At 57.7% G+C, this 22500-nt stretch overlaps 1 protein-coding gene across 1 annotated transcript in view; it reads left to right on the top strand.

Moving 5' to 3' along the window:
- LOC144952499 (ATP-dependent RNA helicase A-like) overlaps positions 1-22500 on the top strand; it is a 66669-nt gene that overhangs the window by 15824 nt on the left and 28345 nt on the right. Inside the window, 15 exon segments of the mRNA XM_078882944.1 lie at positions 3591-3637; positions 4358-4494; positions 4960-5049; positions 7584-7745; positions 8562-8639; positions 10193-10384; positions 10906-11047; positions 12729-12811; positions 15066-15222; positions 16547-16650; positions 17301-17514; positions 18533-18627; positions 20215-20288; positions 21056-21098; positions 21100-21209. Coding sequence (XP_078739070.1) covers positions 3591-3637; positions 4358-4494; positions 4960-5049; positions 7584-7745; positions 8562-8639; positions 10193-10384; positions 10906-11047; positions 12729-12811; positions 15066-15222; positions 16547-16650; positions 17301-17514; positions 18533-18627; positions 20215-20288; positions 21056-21098; positions 21100-21209 — 1728 coding nt within the window.

Raw genomic sequence — 22500 nt, 5'->3', positions numbered from 1 at the left:
GACCCACCACACAGAGACCCATAGACTCACCACACAGAGACCCATAGACTCACCACACAGAGACCCACAGACTCACACAGAGACCCATAGACTCACCAAACAGAGACCCATAGACTCACACAGAGACCCATAGACTCACACAGAGACCCATAGATTCACACAGAGACCCACAGACTCATCACACAGAGACCCAGAGACTCACCACACAGAGACCCATAGACTCACCAAACAGAGACCCATAGACTCACACAGAGACCCATAGACTCACACAGAGACCCATAGACTCACCAAACAGAGACCCATAGACTCACACAGAGACCCGTAGACTCACCAAACAGAGACCCACAGACTCACACAGAGACCCATAGACTCGCCACACAGACAGAGACCCATATCCTCAGGTGGCAACCCTATCGGCAAAGTCCCCAAACCCATCCATGCCACGCTCACCGCCAAATTCCCAACCAAGCAAGCGCAGTCGTCCGTGGGCGCGTCTGGGGGGTGGGGGGGGGGGGGTGTGGGGGGGGGGTGGAGGGGGGGGGGGGTGGGGGGGGGCAGGGCTGGATGACGCGCCCACGGTCGGCGTACGACGAGCCGCGGTACAGGAGCTCGGAGCGACCTGCCGATGGTTTTCTCCGCGCTCCGGCACCGCCAAAAGTTAGCCGGGTGGTCCACCGCCCCCCCCACCATCCTGGCCAAGCCACCACCACGACCGGCGCCAACGCCGCCGTCGCCGCCGGTGGTGGTGGTGGCGGTGGGAGGCGGTGGTGCCGGGCCCGATAGGGTGTCCAGGCGGGGGTGTAACCGTTACCGTTGTTGTCGTTTCCTCCAGGGCTCTGTGGATGCGCAGTGCCGGTTCCGTTAGCCACAGCAGCGCCCTCACCGGCACCCTCTCACGTACGGCACACCCCCTATCCCCACCCCCCCCCCCCACCTCTGTCGTGTGAGCACCGATGCGTGAAGCGACGACTTTCGCTCGCTCCCCACGATTCTGCTCCCCGCTCGCTCGCTCGCTCGTTTGCTCGCTCGCTCGTTTGCTCGCGCGCCGACGGTCACGACGTCGGCCTCGCAGGCCGTGTCGAACTTGGATTTGTTTGGGCGCCGCCCGTGCGTGCGGCCCCCCTCTGCGCGTGCTGGCCGGGGGCGGTAGCGTCGTGCGGCTTGTGAGGTCGCGAGGTCGTGAGGTCGTGAGGTCGTGGGCTCGTGAACTCGTGAGCTCGTGAGGTCGTGAGGTCGTGAACTCGTGAGGTCGTGGGCTCGTGAGGTCGTGAGCTCGTGAGGTCGTGAACTCGTGAGGTCGTGAGCTCGTGAGGTCGCGGGCTCGTGAGCTCGTGAGGTCGTGAACTCGTGAGGTCGTGAACTCGTGAGCTCGTGAGGTCGTGGGCTCGTGAGCTCGTGAGGTCGTGGGCTCGTGAGCTCGTGAGGTCGTGAGGTCGTGAGCTCGTGGGCTCGTGGGCTCGTGAGGTCGTGAGGTCGTGGGCTCGTGAGGTCGTGGGCTCGTGAGCACGTGAGGTCGTGCGGCTCGTGAGGTCGCGAGGTCGTGAGGTCGCGGGCTTGCGAGCTCGTGAGGTCGCGGGCTCGTGAGGTCGTGAGCTCGCGAGGTCGCGAGGTCGTGAGCTCGTGAGCTCGTGAGCTCGTGAGCCATAGACTTACACTGGACCCATAGACTAATACGGACCCATAGACTAACACTGGACCCATAGACTAACACTGGACCCATAGACTAACACTGGACCCATAGACTAATACGGACCCATAGACTAACACTGGACCCATAGACTAACACTGGACCCATAGACTAACACTGGACCCATAGACTAATACGGACCCATAGACTAACACTGGACCCATAGACTAACACTGGACCCATAGACTAACACTGGACCCATAGACTAACACCGGACCCATAAACTAACACTGGACCCATAGACTAATACGGACCCACACACTAACACTAGACCCACACACTAACACTAGACCCACACACTAACACTAGACCCATAGACTAACACCGGACCCATAGACTAACACCGGACCCATAGACTAATACGGACCCACACACTAACACTAGACCCACACACTAACACTAGACCCATAGACTAACACCGGACCCATAGACTAACACCGGACCCATAGACTAATACGGACCCACACACTAACACTAGACCCACACACTAACACTAGACCCACACACTAACACTGGACCCATAGACTAACACCGGACCCATAGACTAACACCGGTACCCATAGACTAACGCCGGACCCATAGACTAACACCGGTACCCATAGACTAACACTGTGCCCATGTTGAACTTCGTTCACACCGTGCGTTGCCACCTGTGCCAATCGGCGATTCTCACAGACCCACAGACTCACACAGAGACCCACAGACTTGCATAGAGACCCACAGACTCGCATAGAGAACCACACAGACTTACATAGAACCACACAGACTTACACAGAGACCCACAGATTCACATAGAGACCCACACAGACTTACATAGAACCACACAGACTTACACAGAGACCCACAGATTCACATAGAGACCAACACAGACTTACACAGAGACACACACAGACTCACATAGAGACCCACAGAGACTTACACAGAGACACACACAGACTCACATAGATACCCACACAGACTTACATAGAACCACACAGATTCGCATAGAGACCCGCAGACTTACATAGAGAGCCGCAGACCCACACAGATTCACATAGAGACTCACAGACTTAAATAGAGACCCACAGACTCGCATAGAGACCCACACAGATTCACATAGAGACCCGCATACTCATATAGAGACCCACACAGACTTACATAGAGACCCGCAGACTTACCGAATTCTATATTTTGGTTGCCGACCCCCCCCCCCCCCCGTCGCCTCCCATCTACGCTATTGGTCGATCCGTCCAGGATCTAATCGCCGCGCCGATTCGTTGGCACGCGACGACGCGCGGATTGAGTAATGCCCGTCGGTTCGTACAGCGTCGCGTTAAACGCAGACCAGAGGTCGCAACCGGTTACCCGATACCCGTACCCTACCCAATACCCGGCTACCCGTACCCGGCCGGGTACAGGTACCCGTTTGCGACCCTGGTGCGGCCGGGTACGGGTACGGGTAGGCCGTGAGTCACTGGTGAGTCACCGTTTTTCACTCATTTCCCAACGTCTTGTCTCTTCTCACAATTCAAGTTCCTAGAATCAACCCACCCGCGCCTGAAACATGGCTTCATCCCAGAGGTTACAATCGGGCACCCGTACCCTACCCGATACCCGGCCGGGTACGGGTAGCCGGGTATCGGGTAGGGTACGGGTACCCGATTGCTACCCTGGTGCGGCCGGGTACGGGTAAGGAATCAAAACCCATTTGCGACCTCTGACGCAGACCCCCCCCCATCCCCCCCCCCGTCCCCCCGCTTTCTTTTGATTGGCTGACGCCCGATGGGCAAATTTGGCTCGCGAGTTCCGTCTTGGCGTCGCGGCGCGGACAGATTCGCCCGACCGGCTCGCCGGAGTCGCCGGTGCCGGCGGCGTGGTGTTGACGTTGCCCGTGTCGCTCTCCCCGCCTCCCGGCAAACCGCAGGAGCTTCATAGCCGAGATGCAGCTCTTCATCAAGAAGCTGGGACGAAGTGAGAACTCGCACCGTCGTCGTTACTGTCACCACCGTCATCGTTACTGTCACCACCGTCGCCACCGTCACCACCACCTTCACCACCACCACCGTCACCATCGTCACCACCACCGTCACCACCACCGTCACCACCACCTTTACCACCACCACCACCATCACCACCGTCGTCACTGTCATCATCATGATCACCGCCGCCAGCACCGCCACCACAACCGTCGCAACGTTCACGGCACCCCCCGCAGTCCCCTTGCGTCCCCCCCCCACCCCCCCAGCATCTCCCCCGCGACTCCTTGTGCCCCCCCCCCGTGTCTCTTTGTGCCCCCCCCGTGTCTCCTTGCACCTCATCACCTTGCCTCCCCCATCATCTGACGTCCCCCTCCCCACGTGTCTCCTTGTGCCCCCCCCCCGTGTCTCCTTGCACCTCATTACCTGCCGTGTCTCAATCCTCTGTCTCTCTCTGCCCCTCTCACCACCACAACCACCACAACCACCCCCACCACCACCACCGCAACCACAACCCCCACCACCACAACCGCCACCACCACAACCCCCACCACAACCCCCACCACCACAACCACCACCGCCACCACAACCCCCACCACCACAACCCCCACCACCACAACCCCCACCACCACAACCCCCACCACCACAACCCCCACCACCACAACCCCCACCACCACAACCCCCACCACCGCCCCCCCCCCGCCACCCTCGGCAGAGATCTTTGCGCGCGAGCACGGCTCCAACAAGAAGCTGGCGGCGCAGTCGTGCGCCCTGTCGCTGGTGCGCCAGCTCTACCACCTGGGGGTGCTGGAGCCCTTCTCGGGGCACACCAAGAAGAAGGAGATTGAGGCCGTGAGTCGCGCATGCACGCAGCTGGGGGGGGGTGGGGGGGAGTGGGGGGGGTGGTGGGGGGGGAGTGGGTGGGGGTGGGGGGAGTGGGGGAGGGGGTGGGGGGGGTGCTGGGGGTGCTGGAGCCCTTCTCGGGGCACACCAAGAAGAAGGAGATTGAGGCCGTGAGTCGCGCACGCACGCAGCTGGGGGGGGGGGGAGTGGGGGGGGGTGGGGAGGGGTGGGGCGGGTGCTTGGGGGGGGTGGCAAGCAAACCGCTGGCGCCACCGCCCCGTTTCACCCACATCTCCCACCCCCACTTCCTGCCCCCCCCCCCACCTCCTGCCCCCTCCCACCTCCTGCCCCCCCCCCCGCCTCTTGCCCCTGCCCCCCCCCCCGCCACCTCCTGCCCCCCCCCCACTTCCTGCCCCCCCACCCTCCTGCCCCCCCCCCCCCCCCACCTCTTGCCCCCTCCCCCCCGCGGTGCAGCTGGAGCCGTTTGAGGTGGTGGTCCCCCCGGAGGTGGAGGAGCAGCTGCACGGCGTGGTGCACGACATGGGCCTGCAGCCCGTGCCGCCGGTGGGCACCCTGACACCCTGTCACCCTTGCACCCTGACCTTTACACCCTGACCCTTACACCCTGACCTTTACAGCCTGACCTTTACACCGTGACCTTTACCCTGACCCTTACAGCCTGACACCCTATCACCCTTACAGCCTGACCTTTACACCCTGACACCCTTACACCCTGACCTTTACACCCTGACCTTTACACCGTGACCTTTACACTGACCCTTACAGCCTGACACCCTGTCACCCTTACAGCCTGACCTTTACACCCTGACCTTTACACCCTGACCCTTACACCCTGACACCCTGTCACCCTTACAGCCTGACACCCTTACAGCCTGACCTTTACACCGTGACCTTTGCCCTGACACCCTGACCATACCCTGACCTTACCCTGACACTTACCTTGACCCTGACACCCTGACACTTACCTTGACCCTGACCCTTACAGCCTGACCCTTACCCTGACCTTGCCCTGACCTTACCGTGACCCTTACAGCCTTACCCTTACAGTCTGACACCCTCACCCTGACCCTTACCCTGACCTTACCCTGACCCTTACCCTGACCCTTACCCTGACACTTACCCTGGCCTTACCGTGACCTTAACCTTACCCTGACCCTCATAGCCTGACACCCTGCCACCCTGACACCCTGACCTTAACGTGACCTTACTCTGACACTTACCATGACACTTACCCTGACCCTTACCCTGTGTGTCCACCTGCCTGGGTATTTTGTACCATCGGACACTCCACCCCCATCAGCTCCCTAATTGGTGATGGGGCAGTTGTGGAGAGAGAGTGGAGAGTTTCCCGTACCTGGGCAGTGTGCTCATGACCGGCTCCACTTTGACAGCAGAGGTCTCACTCCGAATCAGTCGAGCGGCATCATCTTTTCAGCGACTGCGTAACGCTTCGGGTCTTCTCGGCCACGGTCATGCCCTCCCTTCTCCACGCTTGCGAAACGTGGACCTCCCTAATGGAAAATTCAGGCTGTCCTGCCTACGATCCATCTTGGGTTTAACCAGCAGGCTGGATTGTGTGAAGAGCTCACAAATCCTTGAAAGATCTGGGCAAAGTCCCATCGGTGAGCTCCTCCGGCAGGCAAGGCTGCGTTGGCTGGGACATGTAGCCCGCATGCCCAGCCACCGCATGCCTAAACAGCTTTTGTTCGGCCGGATCGAGGGGGCTAAACGGGCGCGGCACGGGCTCGAGAAGAGATGGAGTGATGTGGTACAGGAGGACGTGGAGCTGAGTGGACTTGCCGATGACTGGTACCAGCGGTGTCAAGATCGGCCTCTGTGGAGGAGGCTCGTGAAGGACGCTGCTGGGCAGTTGGAGGCAGTCGCCCTCCAACAACAACGGAGGGCGGAGGAGCGACGCTCACAACAACGAGCGGAGCGCCGGGTGGCTAAAATGCACGTGGTGCATCTGCCAGTCATCTCAGTCAGCCAGCCCACGGCACCTGCTGGGTCTGTCCCGTGACCTCCTGCACCTAGCCTGGCACAGTAGGGGGGGTACAGCTGGTGGTGCATCTACCGGTCATCTCAGTCAGCCAGCCCACGGCACCTGCTGGGTCTGTCCCGTGACCTCCTGCACCTAGCCTGGCACAGTAGGGGGGTTACAGCTGGTGGTGCATCTACCGGTCATCTCAGTTAGCCTATGGCACCTGCTGGGTCTGTCCCGTGACCTCCAGCCAGCGGGCCTTCGACACTTCACGTGATGGCTTCAGCGTGCACATGGCCCGGCACAAGCGCCGTGGTGACGTCACCGCCACTTAGTGGCGAATGGCGGTTGTTGTAGTTGTTGTTGTTGAGCTCCGTGCCGGCTTTCACAGAGGTGCTCCTCGCTAGCAGGCTTCGGCAAGGCAAGGTAATTTACCCTTTTTACTGGGTAAAAGGGTAAAAGGGTAAAGGGTAAAGATGTCGACATGCCAAGGGGTAAGGTAAATGGTAGGGTAAAGGTAGCTCGGAAGAATTACCCGGTAGGGTAAAGGAAGCGCAAAGTGTTACCCGGTAAATACCGCTAGAAGCTCCGTGGCGCAGTCCGTGGCCTACATTTACCGTTATAAACCTTGTTCATGTGTAGTAGTTCCCTAGTAATTACCATGTAATCGGGTAATTTGTATGGGGTGAGGGTAAAAGGTAGGGTAAAGGTAGGCTCGTTGCTTTTTACCTTTTAACTTTTACCTTACCTTGCCGAGGCCTACTCTGAAGGCTACACGGGTCGATCTTTGCCCCCCCCCCCCCGCATGCCCCCCTCCCACGTGCCCCCCCTCCACGTGCCCCCCCTCCCTCCCCCTGCATCCCCCCCCCCACGTGCCCCCCTCCCTCTCCCCGCATGCCCCCCCCCACGTGCCCCCCTCCCTCCCCCCGCATGCCCCCCCCCCCACGTGCCCCCCTCCCCCCCCCCCGCATCCCCCCCCACGTGCCCCCCCTCCCCCCCCTGCATGCCCCCCCCCCCACGTGCCCCCCCCTCCCTCTCCCCGCATGCCCCCCCCTCCCACGTGCCCCCCACTCCCCCTCCCCTCTCCACCGTGTAGGCGGCCAATCCGGGGGAGGCGGTGAGCCTCACGGTGAACAAGCTGGCTCACTTTGAGCCGTCGGCACGCCAGAGCTTCGCGGGCGTCGTGCCCTGGTCCCCGCCGCAGATGAACTGGAACCCGTGGACGAGCGGCAACATCGACGAAGGCCCGCTCGCCACCGTGAGACTCGCACGCTCACACACGCACGCTCGCTCACGCACGCTCACGCACGCTCACACACGCTCACACACGCGCTCACACACGGACACCACGGACACGCACGCTCACACGCACATGCGCTCACACACGCGCTCACACACGCGCTCACGCACGCGCTCACGCACGCGCTCACACGCACTCACACACGCACTCACCCGATACCCGTACCCTACCCACCGTGAGACAGACGCACGCGCTCACGCACGGACACCACGGACACGTGTGTGTGCACGCACAAAAACGAAGAGTCTAGATTTGAAGCTTTCGTGACTGCAAGGATTCGTACTCTTGGTTTTTTCGGTAAAGTCACCACGTAGGTGAAAAAAATGAAATTTAAATTAGTAAAAATAAAATAATAACGATATTATTTTATTTTTATTAATTAAAAAAAAATGAAATTAAAAAAATGAAATTTTAATTTGTAAAAACAAAATAACAATAATTATTATAATGACGATGATGACGCTGATGATGATGACGCTGATGATGATGACGCTGATGATGATGACGACGACGATGACGACGACGATGATGACGACGACGACGATGATGATGATGATGACGCTGATGACGACGGTGATGATGACGACGATGATGATGATAACGATGATGATGATGATGATGATAACGATGATGATGATGATGATGATAACGATGATGATGATGATGACGATGATGATGATGCTGATGACGACGACGATGCTGATAGCGATGATGATGATGATGACGACGATGACGACGATGACGGTGGTGGTGGTGATGTCGTGTGCGTGGCAGGCGACCCCGGAGATGGTCAGCAGGGATCTGCACAGCGCCCTCGTCTACAAGATGGAAAACGACGACAGCTACAAGCAGGCACGCCGCTCAAACAGAATCGCTCTTTATTACCGGAGGAGAAATCCGATGAGCTATAGCTCGATGATAATTTTTCACAGATTTACAGTAAGCAGGCACGGGGGTCAGAACCTTAAAACAACAACAACAACAAAAACACAGTGCAAAGTCTAGTGAGCGTAAAAAAATCACTTTTAAAAAAAGCACACGTACAAAAACAAAAATCGTAATCTTCATTTGAAGCTTTCGGTAAAGTCATCGCGTGTTTCTAACTCCGGTAAAACCTTGGATTGCGAGTAACTTGGTCTGCGAGTGCTTTGCAAGACGAGCAAAATGTTTCAAATAAATATTAATTTGACAAACGAGCGAGGGGGGGGTCTTGCAATACAGCGTCACGTGATCACAACTGATACACGGAAGGAGTAACACCGGTCAACCAAAAAAACACATTTTTTTCTGGCCTGGACTTATGCTAATTTCAGGGTGCTGATTCCAAATCTGATCTCAGATTTGCTCTATCACATCTCATTTCTATGCTATCGGCATACCCCGTTTTCATTGATTTTACCCGAATACTCTTTGGTTCTTTCGGTAAAGTCATCACGTGTTTCTAAAACCTTGGATTGCGAGTAACTTGGTCTGCGAGTGCTTTGCAAGACGAGCAAAATTTTTTTAATAAATATAAATTTGATAAACAAGCGAGGGGGGGGGGGGTCTTGCAATACGAGCAGCACACACGCACGCTTCGTCTGCCCAGCGTCACGTGATCACAACCGATACAGGAGGTGCTTTGATGATACACGGGTGATTTGAATGATAAGCACGTTTCTGGAAGGAGTAACACTGGTCAACAAAAGATAAACATTTTTTTCTGGCCTGGACTTTTGCTAATTTCAGGGTGCTGATTCCAAATCTGATCTCAGATTTGCTCTATCGCATCTCATTTGTATGCTATCGGCATACCCCGTTTTATTGATTTTACCCGAAATTAACTCTGTCACTTATGATTGCAAGTTGTTGCGAGTCAGTGACTGCTTTAGTGTTAAAATACGGTGCTGTATTTTTAGGATAGTGCGTTTATAATATCATTTTATGTAGATATCCACATTTATTTAATATTTTTCTTCTGCAGTTTTTATTGAAAATGCAATATTTGATATCTCAAGAACCTGATGTGATGCCAGATTTGGAATCAGCACCCCAAAAATTACCTTAAAACCGTTGGAAAACCTTATGCCAGAACAAGTGTGTTGACCAGTGTTATGCTCGCAATCCAAGGTTTCACTGTACGTGACTTTCACGAAAGAGCCATAGAGGACAAAAAAAATTGGTTGTGGTGGTGACGGTGGTGGTGACCGTGGTGGTGGTTGTGGCGGTGACTGTGGTGGTGATCGTGGTGATGGTGGTGGTCGTCGTGGTGGTGACCATGGTGGTGGTCATGGTCGTGGTTGTGGTGGTGGTGACCGTGGTGACCGTGGTGGTGGTGGTGGTGACGATGATGATGATGATGGTGGTGCTTGTGTTGACTGTGTCAGTGACCGTGCGTGTCCCACCCTCCCGCCCACCCGGTGCAGTTGGCCAGCGAGCGTCTTCAGCTGCCGATGGCCGAGTTCCGTGAGCAGCTCCTGGCGGCGGTGCGGGAGCACTCGGTGGTGATCGTGCGCGGCCAGACGGGCTGCGGCAAAACCACACAGGTGCCGCAGTTCATCCTCGACCAGTTCATCCTGGACGGCCACGGAGCCGACTGCAGCATCGTCGTCACGCAGGTACCGAACGATCGCCCACCGCCACCACCACCGCCAACACCGCAACCACCACTGCCACCACCGCAACCACCGCCACCACCGCCACACTCCGCCATACCTCCGCCACACCACCGACACCACCACCACCACACCGCCACCACCGCCACCACACCACCACCGCCTCACCTACCGACCACCCCCGCCTCACCACACCACTGCCACACCGCCAACACCGCCACACCACCACACCACTGCCACACCATCGCTACACCTACCGACCACCCTCCCCTCACCGCCACCACCGCCACCACACCACCGCCACCATCACCGCCACCACCGCCACCCGCCACCACCGCCACACCGCCACCACCGCCACCACCACCACTGCCACACCTACCGACCACCCCCGCCTCACCACACCACTGCCACACCACCGCCACCACCGCCACACCACTGCCACACCATCGCTACACCTACCGACCACCCTCCCCTCACCGTGGTTACCGTGGTTACCGTCGCGGTTGTCGTTGCCGCCTCGCCAGCCGCGCCGCATCAGCGCCGTGTCGGTGGCGGAGCGAGTGGCGTTTGAGCGCGGCGAGGACGTGGGCCTGAGCTGCGGCTACAGCGTGCGCTTCGAGTCCATCCTGCCCAGGCCTCACGGCAGCATCCTCTTCTGCACCGTCGGTAACCCACTCACCACCACCACCACCACAAAGACAAACATCTCCCTCCCCGCCCACACGTGTAGCCTTCGCAGACTCGTAATCAACGTTTTTGGGTTCAGATCGTCGCGTTATTTATAAATGTGTCGTAAGCCTCCACCACCCGACACGGCCAATCGGTAAAAAAGTGTCACGTTGACAAAAGACAAGTAGTTCGCTGCTTTAGCCACCACCGGTGTGTTGAAGCGCGAAACCACAACATTTACAATTTGAGTGCGACGTTTCGCTGGTATCATCGGGAAATTCGCCAGAATGGTGAGGGGCTCTGCTGTGCCTCCCGTTCTTATATAGAGCAGCAGCAGCAGAAGCAGCAGCAGCAGCAAGGTGACGTCATCATTAACAGACCGTTGGGGAAAGTGCCGTTAGCGAGTAGCAGCACCTGTATTCTTGGTTCTTTCGGTAAAGTCACGTAGAAGAGAAATAATAAAATAATATTAATATAAAACATTTCTTTTTCTTTTTGATATACATTTTTTTGTTTCCCTTCTACGTGACTTTACCGCAAGAACCAAGAATATAGTAATAAAATAATATTAATATAAAAAAATGTTATTTTTTATATTAATTTTATTTTATTATTTCCCTTCTACGTGACGTTACCGCAAGAACCAAGAATATAATAATAAAATAATATTAATATTAAAAAAAATTCCTTTTTTTATATTAATTTTATTTTATTATTTCCCTTCCACGTGACTTTACCGAAAGAACCAAGAACATGAATCCCTGCAGTCACGAAAGCTTTAAATCAAGATCAAAATTTATTATGTTTTATTTTTATTATTTTATTACTTCCCTTCTACGTGATAATAAAATTTAAGAATAAAAATGTTTTTTTTATTTTGTTTTATTTTTATTATTTTATTATTTCCCTTCTACGTGACTTTACCGAAAGAACCAAGAACATGAATCCCTGCAGTCACGAAAGCTTTAAATCAAGATTGAGCAGCACCTCATGAAGGCTGGAACGGCAACACCACGCCCGGCCACCTTTGTCTCCCCAGCGGCGATTTTCTTACACACCGCACCAGGTACTTATTTGAGGCTGAGTCGACCTAGAGGAGGCCCAGGACCGGTTCAGATAATCGTCACCGGTGTTGGTGGCCGTGAACGGGAATCGAACTCGTGTCGCTGGGTTCGTAGCGCAGCGTAGCGCTAACCGCTCCACCACCACTCCCACATACAAGCAAAGATCCCCCATATAGCCTTAACAGACTGTAGGGGCAAGTGCTGTTAGCGAGCACCTATGAAGGCCGGAACGGCACACGAGGGGGTGGGTGGCCAGCACCACGCCCGGCCGCCTTTGTCTCCCCGGTGGCGATGTGTGTGCTGACCGGAGCGTCTTTGTGTGTGTGCTGACTGGTGTGTGAGTGTTCTGGAGTGTGTGTGTGCGTGCTGGATTGTGTGTGTGTGTGTGCTGGAGTGTGTGTGTGCTGGTGTGTGTGTGCTGACTGGTGTGTGTGTGTGTGTGTGCGGAGTGTGTGTGTGTGTGTGCTGGAGTGTGTGTGTGTGCTGACTGGAGCGTCTGTGTGTGTGTGTGTATGCTGACTGGAGTGTCTGTGTGTGTGCTGGAGTGTGTGTGTGTGCTGGAGTGTGTGTGTGCTGACTGGAGTGTGTGTGTGTGCCGCCCCCGCCGCCTCCAGGAGTGCTGCTGAGGAAGCTGGAGTCGGGCCTACGGGGCATCAGTCACGTGATCGTGGACGAGATCCACGAGAGGGACCTCAACGTGAGCCGTCACTCCTCACGCGCCCATCTGTGTGTCTGTGTGGGTGTCTGTGGGTCTCTGTGAATGATGGTCTGTGTGGGTGTCTGTGGGTCTCTGTGAGTGTAGGTCTCTATGAGTATGGGTGTCTGTGAGTGTGGGTGTCTGTGGGTCTCTATGAGTATGGGTCTCTGTGGGTCTCTACGGGGCATCAGTCACGTGATCGTGGACGAGATCCACGAGAGGGACCTCAACGTGAGCCATCACTCCACACGCGTCCATCCGTGTGACTGTGTGGGTGTCTGTGGGTCTCTGAGTGATGGTGTGTGTGGGTCTCTGTGAGTGTGGGTGTCTGTGGGTCTCTATGAGTATAGGTGTCTGTGGGTCTCTATGAGTATAGGTGTCTGTGTGGGTCTCTGAGTATAGGTCTCTGTGGGTCTCTATGAGTATGGGTGTCTGTGGGTCTCTATGAGTGTGGGTTTCTGTGGGTCTCTGTGAATGATGGTCTGTGTGGGTGTCTGTGGGTCTCTCTGAGTGTGGGTGTCTGTGGGTCTCTATGAGTGTGGGTCTCTGAGTCTCTATGAGTGTGGGTGTCTGTGGGTCTCTGTGAGTGTGGGTGTCTGTGGGTCTCTGTGAGTGTGGGTGTCTGTGGGTCTCTGTGAGTATGGGTCTATGTGAGTATGGGTGTCTGTGGGTCTCTGTGAGTGTGGGTGTCTGTGGGTCTCTGTGAGTGTGGGTGTCTGTGGGTCTCTTTGAGTATGGGTGTCTGTGGGTCTCTGTGAGTATGGGTGTCTGTGGGTCTGTGAGTGTGGGTGTCTGTGGGTCTCTGTGAGTGTGGGTGTCTGTGGGTCTCTGTGAGTGTGGGTGTCTGTGGGTCTCTGTGAGTATGGGTGTCTGTGGGTCTCTGTGAGTGTGGGTGTCTGTGGGTCTCTGTGAGTGTGGGTGTCTGTGGGTCTCTGTGAGTGTGGGTGTCTGTGGGTCTCTGTGAGTGTGGGTGTCTGTGGGTCTCTATGAGTATGGGTGTCTGTGGGTCTCTGTGAGTATGGGTGTCTGTGGGTCTCTGTGAGTGTGGGTGTCTGTGGGTCTCTGTGAGTGTGGGTGTCTGTGGGTCTCTGTGAGTGTGGGTGTCTGTGGGTCTCTGTGAGTATGGGTGTCTGTGGGTCTCTGTGAGTGTGGGTGTCTGTGGGTCTCTATGAGTATGGGTGTCTGTGGGTCTCTGTGAGTGTGGGTGTCTGTGGGTCTCTGTGAGTGTGGGTGTCTGTGGGTTTCTGTGAGTGTGGGTGTCTGTGGGTCTCTGTGAGTGTGGGTGTCTGTGGGTCTCTATGAGTGTGGGTGTCTGTGGGTCTCTGTGAGTGTGGGTGTCTGTGGGTCTCTGTGAGTATGGGTGTCTGGTGGTCTCTGTGAGTGTGGGTGTCTGTGGGTCTCTGTGAGTGTGGGTGTCTGTGGGTCTCTGTGAGTGTGGGTGTCTGTGGGTCTCTGTGAGTGTGGGTGTCTGTGGATCTCTATGATGGTCTGTGTGGGTCTCTATGGGGCATCAGTCACGTGATCGTGGACGAGATCCACGAGAGGGACCTCAACGTGAGCCGTCGCTCCACACGCGCCCATCCGTGTGTCTGTGTGGGTGTCTGTGGGTCTCTATGAGTGATGGTCTGTGGGTCTCTGTGTGGGTTTCTGTGAGTGTGGGCACTGTGGGTCTCTATGAGTGTGGGTCTCTATGAGTCTCTATGAGTGTGGGTCTCTATGAGTGTGGGTCTCTATGAGTATGGGTCTCTGTGAGTGTGGGTCTCTGTGGGTCTCTATGAATGTGGGTCTCTTTGAGTGTGGGTCTCTTTGAGTGTGGGTCTCTGTGGGTCTCTGTGAGTGTGGGTGTCTGTGGGTTTCTGTGAGTGTGGGTGTCTGTGGATCTCTATGATGGTCTGTGTGGGGCATCAGTCACGTGATCGTGGACGAGATCCATGAGAGGGACCTCAACGTGAGCCGTCGCTCCACACGCGCCCATCCGTGTGTCTGTGTGGGTGTCTGTGGGTCTCTATGAGTGATGGTCTGTGGGTCTCTGTGTGGGTTTCTGTGAGTGTGGGCACTGTGGGTCTCTATGAGTGTGGGTCTCTATGAGTCTCTATGAGTGTGGGTCTCTATGAGTATGGGTCTCTGTGAGTGTGGGTCTCTGTGGGTCTCTATGAATGTGGGTCTCTTTGAGTGTGGGTCTCTGTGGGTCTCTGTGGGGGTCTCTGTGAGTGGCTCCCCCACGGGTGGTGACGTGTGGCCTGCCCCCCGTCAGTCGGACTTCCTCCTCGTGGTGCTCAGCGACGTGATGCGCACCTTCCCGGATGCGCGCATCGTCCTCATGTCGGCCACCATCGACACCACCATGTTCAGCGAGTACTTCGGCTGCTGCCCAGTCATCGAGGTGCACGGACGAACGTTCACCGTGCAAGGTGAGCACGTGCCACCAGCCCCGTGGCCCGCCCACACATTTGCGGCCGAGTCGACCTAGGGGAGGCCCAGGAACGGTTCCAATAATCGTCGCCGGTGTTGGCCGTAATGCGGGAATCAAATTCGGGTCGTCAGGTTCGTAGCGCTGACCGCTGCACCACCACTCCCCACAAAACAAAGACAAAGATCTCCCGTGTAGCCTTAACAGACTTGTTTGACGCAAGTGATTGCTGTCAGCTCTGTCTCCCTATCGCGAGCCTGAGGCCTGAGTCTCACCCCTAACCCAGTCGGCTCCCAAGCCTCCCTGCAGTGTCACGGTTCACCTCGTACACCCCCCACCCCTACCCACAACCCCCCCTGCTCCTGACGTCAGAGTACCTGCTGGAGGACTGCATCCAGATGGCCAACTTGGTGCCGCCCCCTCCCGCTCCTACCCACAACCCCCCCTGCTCCTACCCACAACCCCCCCTGCTCCTACCCACAACCCCCCCTGCTCCTACCCACAACCCCCCCTGCTCCTACCCACAACCCCCCCCTGCTCCTACCCACAACCCCCCCTGCTCCTACCCACAACCCCCCCTGCTCCTGACGTCAGAGTACCTGCTGGAGGACTGCATCCAGATGGCCAACTTGGTGCCGCCCCCCCCCACCCCTACCCATAACCCCCCCCGCTCCTACCCACAACCCCCCCTGCTCCTACCCACAACCCCCCCTGCTCCTACCCACAACCCCCCCCTGCTCCTACCCACAACCCCCCCTGCTCCTACCCACAACCCCCCCTGCTCCTGACGTCAGAGTACCTGCTGGAGGACTGCATCCAGATGACCAACTTCGTGCCCCCCCCCCCACCCCTACCCACAACCCCCCCTGCTCCTACCCACAACCCCCCCTGCTCCTACCCACAACCCCCCCTGCTCCTGACGTCAGAGTACCTGCTGGAGGACTGCATCCAGATGACCAACTTGGTGCCGCCCCCTCCCGCTCCTACCCACAACCCCCCCTGCTCCTACCCACAACCCCCCCCGCTCCTACCCACAACCCCCCCTGCTCCTACCCACAACCCCCCCTGCTCCTGACGTCAGAGTACCTGCTGGAGGACTGCATCCAGATGACCAACTTGGTGCCGCCCCCTCCCGCTCCTACCCAGAACCCCCCCTGCTCCTACCCACAACCCCCCCTGCTCCTGACGTCAGAGTACCTGCTGGAGGACTGCATCCAGATGACCAACTTGGTGCCGCCCCCTCCCACCCCTACCCACAACCCCCCCCGCTCCTACCCACAACCCCCCCCGCTCCTACCCACAACCCCCCCTGCTCCTGACGTCAGAGTACCTGCTGGAGGACTGCATCCAGATGACCAACTTCGTGGCGCCCCCTCCGGACAAGCGCAAGAAGGGCCAGGACGACGACGGCGGTGGAACTGACGAGGAGGTGCGAGTTTGCTGTGTGTGCGTGTGTGGATGGGTGTGCGTGTGTGTGTGCGTGTGTGTGCGTGTGTGTGCGTGCGTGTGTGTGCGTGTGTGTGTGTGTGTGCGTGCGTGTGTGTGTGTGTGTGCGTGCGTGTGTGCGTATGGGTGCGTGTGTGGATGCGTGTGGGTGCGTGCGTGTGTGTGCGTGTGTATGTGTACGTGTGCGTGCGTGTGTGCGTATGGATGCGTGTGGGTGCGTGCGTGTGTGTGCGTTCGTGTGTTTGCATGCGTGCGTGTGTATGTTGGTGCGTGTGTGTGCGCGTGTGGGTGTTTGTGTGTTTGGGTTCGTGTGTTTGCGCGTTTGCGTGTGTTAATTGGTGCGTGTGTTTGTGTGTTCATATGTTTGCGTGTGTGCGCGTTGGCGTGTTGGCATGTGCGTGCGTGTGTACGGTTGTGCGCGTGTGTGTGTTCGTGTGTTTGCCCGCGTGAGTTTGTGCGTGCGTGTGCGCGCGTGTGTTTGGGGAGCGGCGGTGCAGCGGTTAGCGCACTGCGCTACGGCGACCCAAATTCGATTCCCGCTCACAGCCACCAACGCCTGGTGACGCCTAACCACACCGTGTTGCGCTGAGAATCACCACCACCACCGCCTCCCGACCCCGGCGTTCTCCGCAGGTTAACTGCAACCAGATCTGCGCCGCCGGCTACTCGGAGGCCACGAAGCGCGCGATGGCGCAGCTCAGCGAGAAGGAGCTGTCCTTCGAGCTGGTGGAGGCGCTGATCCGCTACATCGGCACGCTCAGCGTACATGGCGCCATCCTGGTCTTCCTGCCCGGCTGGAACCTGATCTTCGCGCTGCAGAAGTACCTGGAGAACTTGCCGCACTTTGGTGAGGCCGCGGTTTTGTCGCGGTGGGCGATGCCGGTCCGGTGGGGGGGGACGGGGGAGGGGGGGGCGGAGGGGTGGGGGGGTGCTGCTTCCAGATCTGGCATCAGTTTTTGTCCATCACAAATCCGGTTTTTGAGAAATCAAATATTGCATTTTCAATCAAAACTGCAGAAGAAAAGTATTAAATAAATGTGGATATCTACATAAAATGATATTATAAACACACCGTCCTAAAAATACAGCGCCGTATTTTAACACTAAAGCGGTCACTGACTCGCAACAACTTGCAATCATAAGTGACGGAGTTAATTTCGGGTAAAATCAATGAAAACGGGGTATGCCGATAGCATCAAAAATGAGATGTGATCGAGCAAATCTGAGATCAGATTTGGAATCGGCACCCTGAAATTAGCAAAAGTCCAGGCCAGAAAAAAAACGTTTTTTTTTTTGTTAACCAGTGTAATCTGAACCGGTCCTGGTGCCCTCTCGTAGGTAGACTCGGCCTCAAATAAGTAGCCTGGTGCCGTGTGTGGTGAGCATCGCCACTGGGGAGACAAAGGCGGCCGGGCGTGGTGCTGGCCACCCACCCCCTCGTGTGCCGTTCCGGCCTTCATAGATGCTGCTCGCTAACAGCACTTGCCCCTACAGTCTGTTCAAGCTATACGGGGGATCTTTGTCTTTGTGTGTATTGTGGGGGGAGCGGTGGTGCAGCGGTTAGCGCTACGCTGCGCTACGAACCCGGCGACCCGAGTTCGATTCCCGCTCACGGCCAACACCGGTGGACGATTATCTGACCCGGTCCTGGGCCTCCCCTAGGTCGTCTCAGCATGAAATGAGTACCCGGTGCGATGTGGTAAACATCGCCACTGGGGGAGACAAAGGCGATCGGGCGTGGTGCTGGCCACCCACCACCTCGTGTGCCGTGCCGGCCTTCACAGGTGCTGCTGCTTGCTAACAGCACTTGCCCCGACGGTCTGTTGAGGCTACACGGGGGATCTTTGTCTTTGCGTGGTGAGCAGGGGGGGGCCGGTACCGGATCCTGCCGCTCCACTCGCAGATCCCGCGGGAGGAGCAGCGTCTGGTGTTCGACAGCGTGCCTGACAACGTCACCAAGGTGCCGTCGCTGCTATCGGCATCGTCGTCATCATCGTCATCATCGTCATCATCGTCGTCGTCGTTATCGTCATCATCGTCATCATCATTGACGTCGTGATCGCTGCTATCAGCATCGTCGTCATCGTCGTCGTCGTCGTCGTCGTCATCATCATCATTGACGTCGTCATCGCTGCTATCGGCATCGTCGTCATCATCGTCATCATCGTCATCATCGTCATCATCGTCATCGTCGTCGTCATCGCTGCTATCGGCATCGTCGTCAGTGTCGTCATCATCATTGACGTCGTGATTGCTGCTATCGTCATCGTCGTCATCATCGTCGACGCCGTCATCATCATTGACGTCGTCATCGCTGCTTTCGGCATCGTCGTCATCATCATGGTCGTCACCACCATCATCATCATCATCGTAACCACCGTCACCATCGTCGTCTTCACTGTCATCATCATCACTGTCACCACCGTCATCATCACCATCATCGTCACCACCGTCATTATCATTACTGTCACCACCGTCACCATCATCGTCGTCATCATCATCACCGTCACCACCATCACCACCATCATCGTCACTTCCGTCATCATTATCGTCATCGTTTTCATCATCACAGTCACCAACCACCGTCACTAACATCGTCACCACCATCATCATCGTCATCACCATCACCAACATCATCAAAATCGTCACCACCGTCATCACTGTCGCCACCTTTATCATCGTCACCACCGTCACCATCATCGTCACCATCATCGTCACCACCGTCATCATCGTCGTTACCACCATTATCATCGTCATCATCGTCATCACCGACACCACCGTCACCAACATCGTCACCACCGTCATCACAGTCATCATCGTCGTTATCACCATTATCAACGTCACCACCGTCATCACCGACACCACCGTCACCAACATCATCAAAATCGTCACCAACATCGTCACCACCGTCACCATCGTCATCACTGTCGCCACCTTTGTCATCGTCACCACCGTCACCATCATCGTCACCACAGTCATCATCGTCGTTACCACCATCGTCATCATCGTCATCATCGTCATCATCGTCATGACCGACACCACTGTCACCAACATCTTCACAATCGTCACCACTGTCATCATCATCACCACCGTCATCATCTCTTCCGCCTTTATCATCGTCGCCACCGCTATCACCACCGCTATCCTCACCGCCACCACCGCTAGCGTCGCCAACACCGTGACCACCGTCATCATCATCGTCATCGCTTTCATCATCGTCATCATCGTCATCATCATCGTCGTCGTCATCGTCATCACCGTCACCACCATCACCACCATCATCGTCACTTCCGTCATCATTATCGTCATCGTTTTCATCATCACAGTCACCAACCACCGTCACTAACATCATCACCACCGTCATCATCGTCGTTACCACTGTCATCATCGTCACCGTCACCATCGCTTCCACCTTTTATCATCGTCGCCACCGCCACCACCGCTATCATCACCGCCACCACCGCTATCATCACCGCCACCACCGCTATCATCACCGCCACCACCGTGACTGCCCCTCTCCCCCCCTTGCCGTGTCCCGGTGCACCAGGTGATCCTGTCGACCAACATCGCCGAGACGAGCATCACCATCAACGACGTCGTCTACGTCATCGACTCCTGCAAGTACGGCTCCCCCCCCCCCCCGCTCACGGCCAACACCGATTATCTGAACCGGTCCTGGGCCTCCCCTAGGTCGACTCGGCCTCAAATGAGTACCTGGTGCGGTGTGTAGTAAACATCGCCACTGGAGAGACAAAGGCGGCCGGGCGTGGTGCTGGCCACCCACCCCCTCGTGTGCCGTGCAGGCCTTCATAGGTGCTCGCTAACAGCACTTGCCCCTCCAGTCTTAAGGGATCTTTGGCTTTGTTTTGTGGGGAGCGGTGGTGCAGCGGTTAGCGCTACGAACCTGACGACCCGAATTCGATTCCCGCTCACGGCCAACACCCAGTGACGATTATTTGAACCGGTCCTGGGCCTCCCCTAGGTCGACTCGGCCTCAAATGAGTACCTGGTGCGGTGTGGAAAATCATCGCCACCGGGGAGACAAAGGCGGCCGGGCGTGGTGCTGGCCACCCACACGTTGTGTTTCATAGGTGCTACTCGCTCACACCACTTGCCCCTACGGTCTGTTCAGGCTACACGGGGGGGTCTTTGTCTTTTGTGTGTGCGTGTGTGCGTGCGTGCGTGTGTGTGTGTGCGTGCGTGCATCTGCCTGCATGCGTGTGCACACACAACCCATGGTCAGTCACCAGCGCGGTCCGACGCGCGACCTCTTGCCGGCGGGGCCCGCTCGCCACGCGACACAGGCGGCGGTCGTCGTCGCCGTTGACGACTTGGTTTGTTTGTTTGTTGTTGTTGCTGTTGTTGCTGCTGCTGCTGCGTGCCGGCAGGCAGAAGGTGAAGCTGTTCACTTCGCACAACAACATGACCAACCTACGCCACCGTGTGGGCGTCCAAGACGAACCTGGAGCAGCGGCGAGGACGTGCCGGCCGCGTGCGAGCCGGCTTCTGCTTCCACCTGTGCAGTCACGAGCGCTTCAAGCGGTGAGCCGTGGTGGGGGGGGAGGGGGGGGAGTAGGGGGGGAGGTGGGGTGGGGTGGGGGGGAGGGGGGGGGAGTAGGGGGGGAGGTGGGGTGGGGGGTGGGGGAGTGGAGTGGGGGGGGGTGGAGTGGGGGGGGTGGAGTGGGGGGGGTGGAGTGGGGGGGTGGAGTGGGGGGGGTGGAGTGGGGGGGGAGTGTGGGTGGGGGAGGTGGGGGGGTGGAGTGGGGGGTGGTGGAGTGGGGGGAGGTGGAGGGGGTGGAGTGGGGGGGTGGAGGGGTGGGGGGTGGGTGGCGGGGAGGTGGGAGGGGGGTTTAGTGGGGGGAGGTGGGTGTAGTGGGGGGGTGTAGCGGGGGGGGGTGTAGTGGGGGGGGTGTAGCAGGGGGGGTGTAGGAACGTCGTCACGACGACAACAAAAACAACGTCAAATCACCGCGAACCCGAAGCCGGCGGTGTCGGTAAGTGGCGGATCGCGCGTTGATTTTTACAAACTCCCTTCCCCTCCACCACCCCCCTCCCCCCGTGACCCCCCCCCCCCCGTGACCCCCCCCCCCCCCCCCCTCCCGTGACCCCCCCCCCCCAGGCTGGAGTCCCACCTGACCCCCGAGATCTTCCGCACGCCGCTGCACGAGGTGGCGCTCAGCATCAAGCTGCTGCGACTCGGAGCCATCGGCCACTTCCTGGCCAAGGCCATCGAGCCGCCCCCCTCGACGCCGTCATTGAGGCCGAGCACACACTCAGAGGTGGGGGGGTGGGGGGGGGGCAGGGTGGGGGGGGGGGGCAGGGTGGAGGGGGCAGGGGTGGGGGGGGGGGCAGGGTGGAGGGGGCAGGGTGGGGGGGGGGGGCAGGGTGGGGTGGGGGGTGTGGGGGGGGGCAGGGTGGGGGGGGGGAGGTGGGGGAGGGTGGGAGGTGAGTGGGGGTGGTGGCAGGGGTGGGAGGTGTGGGAGGGTGGGGGCAGGGTGGGGAATTGGGGGGGTGGGAGGTGTGGGGGGGGCAGGGGTGGGGGTGGGGGGTGTGGGAGGGTGGGAGGTGAGTGGGGGTGGCAATTGGGGAGTGGGGGGTGGGGGGGGTGGGAGGTGAGTGGGGGTGGTGGCAGGGTGGAAAGGTGGGAGGGGGTTTGTGTGGGTGGGAGTTGGGCAGGAGGTGGACGGTGTGGGTGGGGGGGGTGGTGGGGTGGGTGGAGGGAGGTGGCGAGGGGGAAAGGGGTGGGGGGGAGGAGTCACACAGAGACCCACCGACTCATCACACAGAGACCCAGCATCGACTTATCACACAGAGACCCACAGACTCACCACAC

The sequence above is a fragment of the Lampetra fluviatilis genome, chromosome 68 (assembly GCF_964198595.1).
Source record: "Lampetra fluviatilis chromosome 68, kcLamFluv1.1, whole genome shotgun sequence".
Lineage (NCBI taxonomy): Eukaryota > Metazoa > Chordata > Hyperoartia > Petromyzontiformes > Petromyzontidae > Lampetra > Lampetra fluviatilis.
The sequence above is the reverse complement of the archived record's forward strand: the minus strand, read 5'-3'. Positions and strand labels throughout refer to the sequence as shown.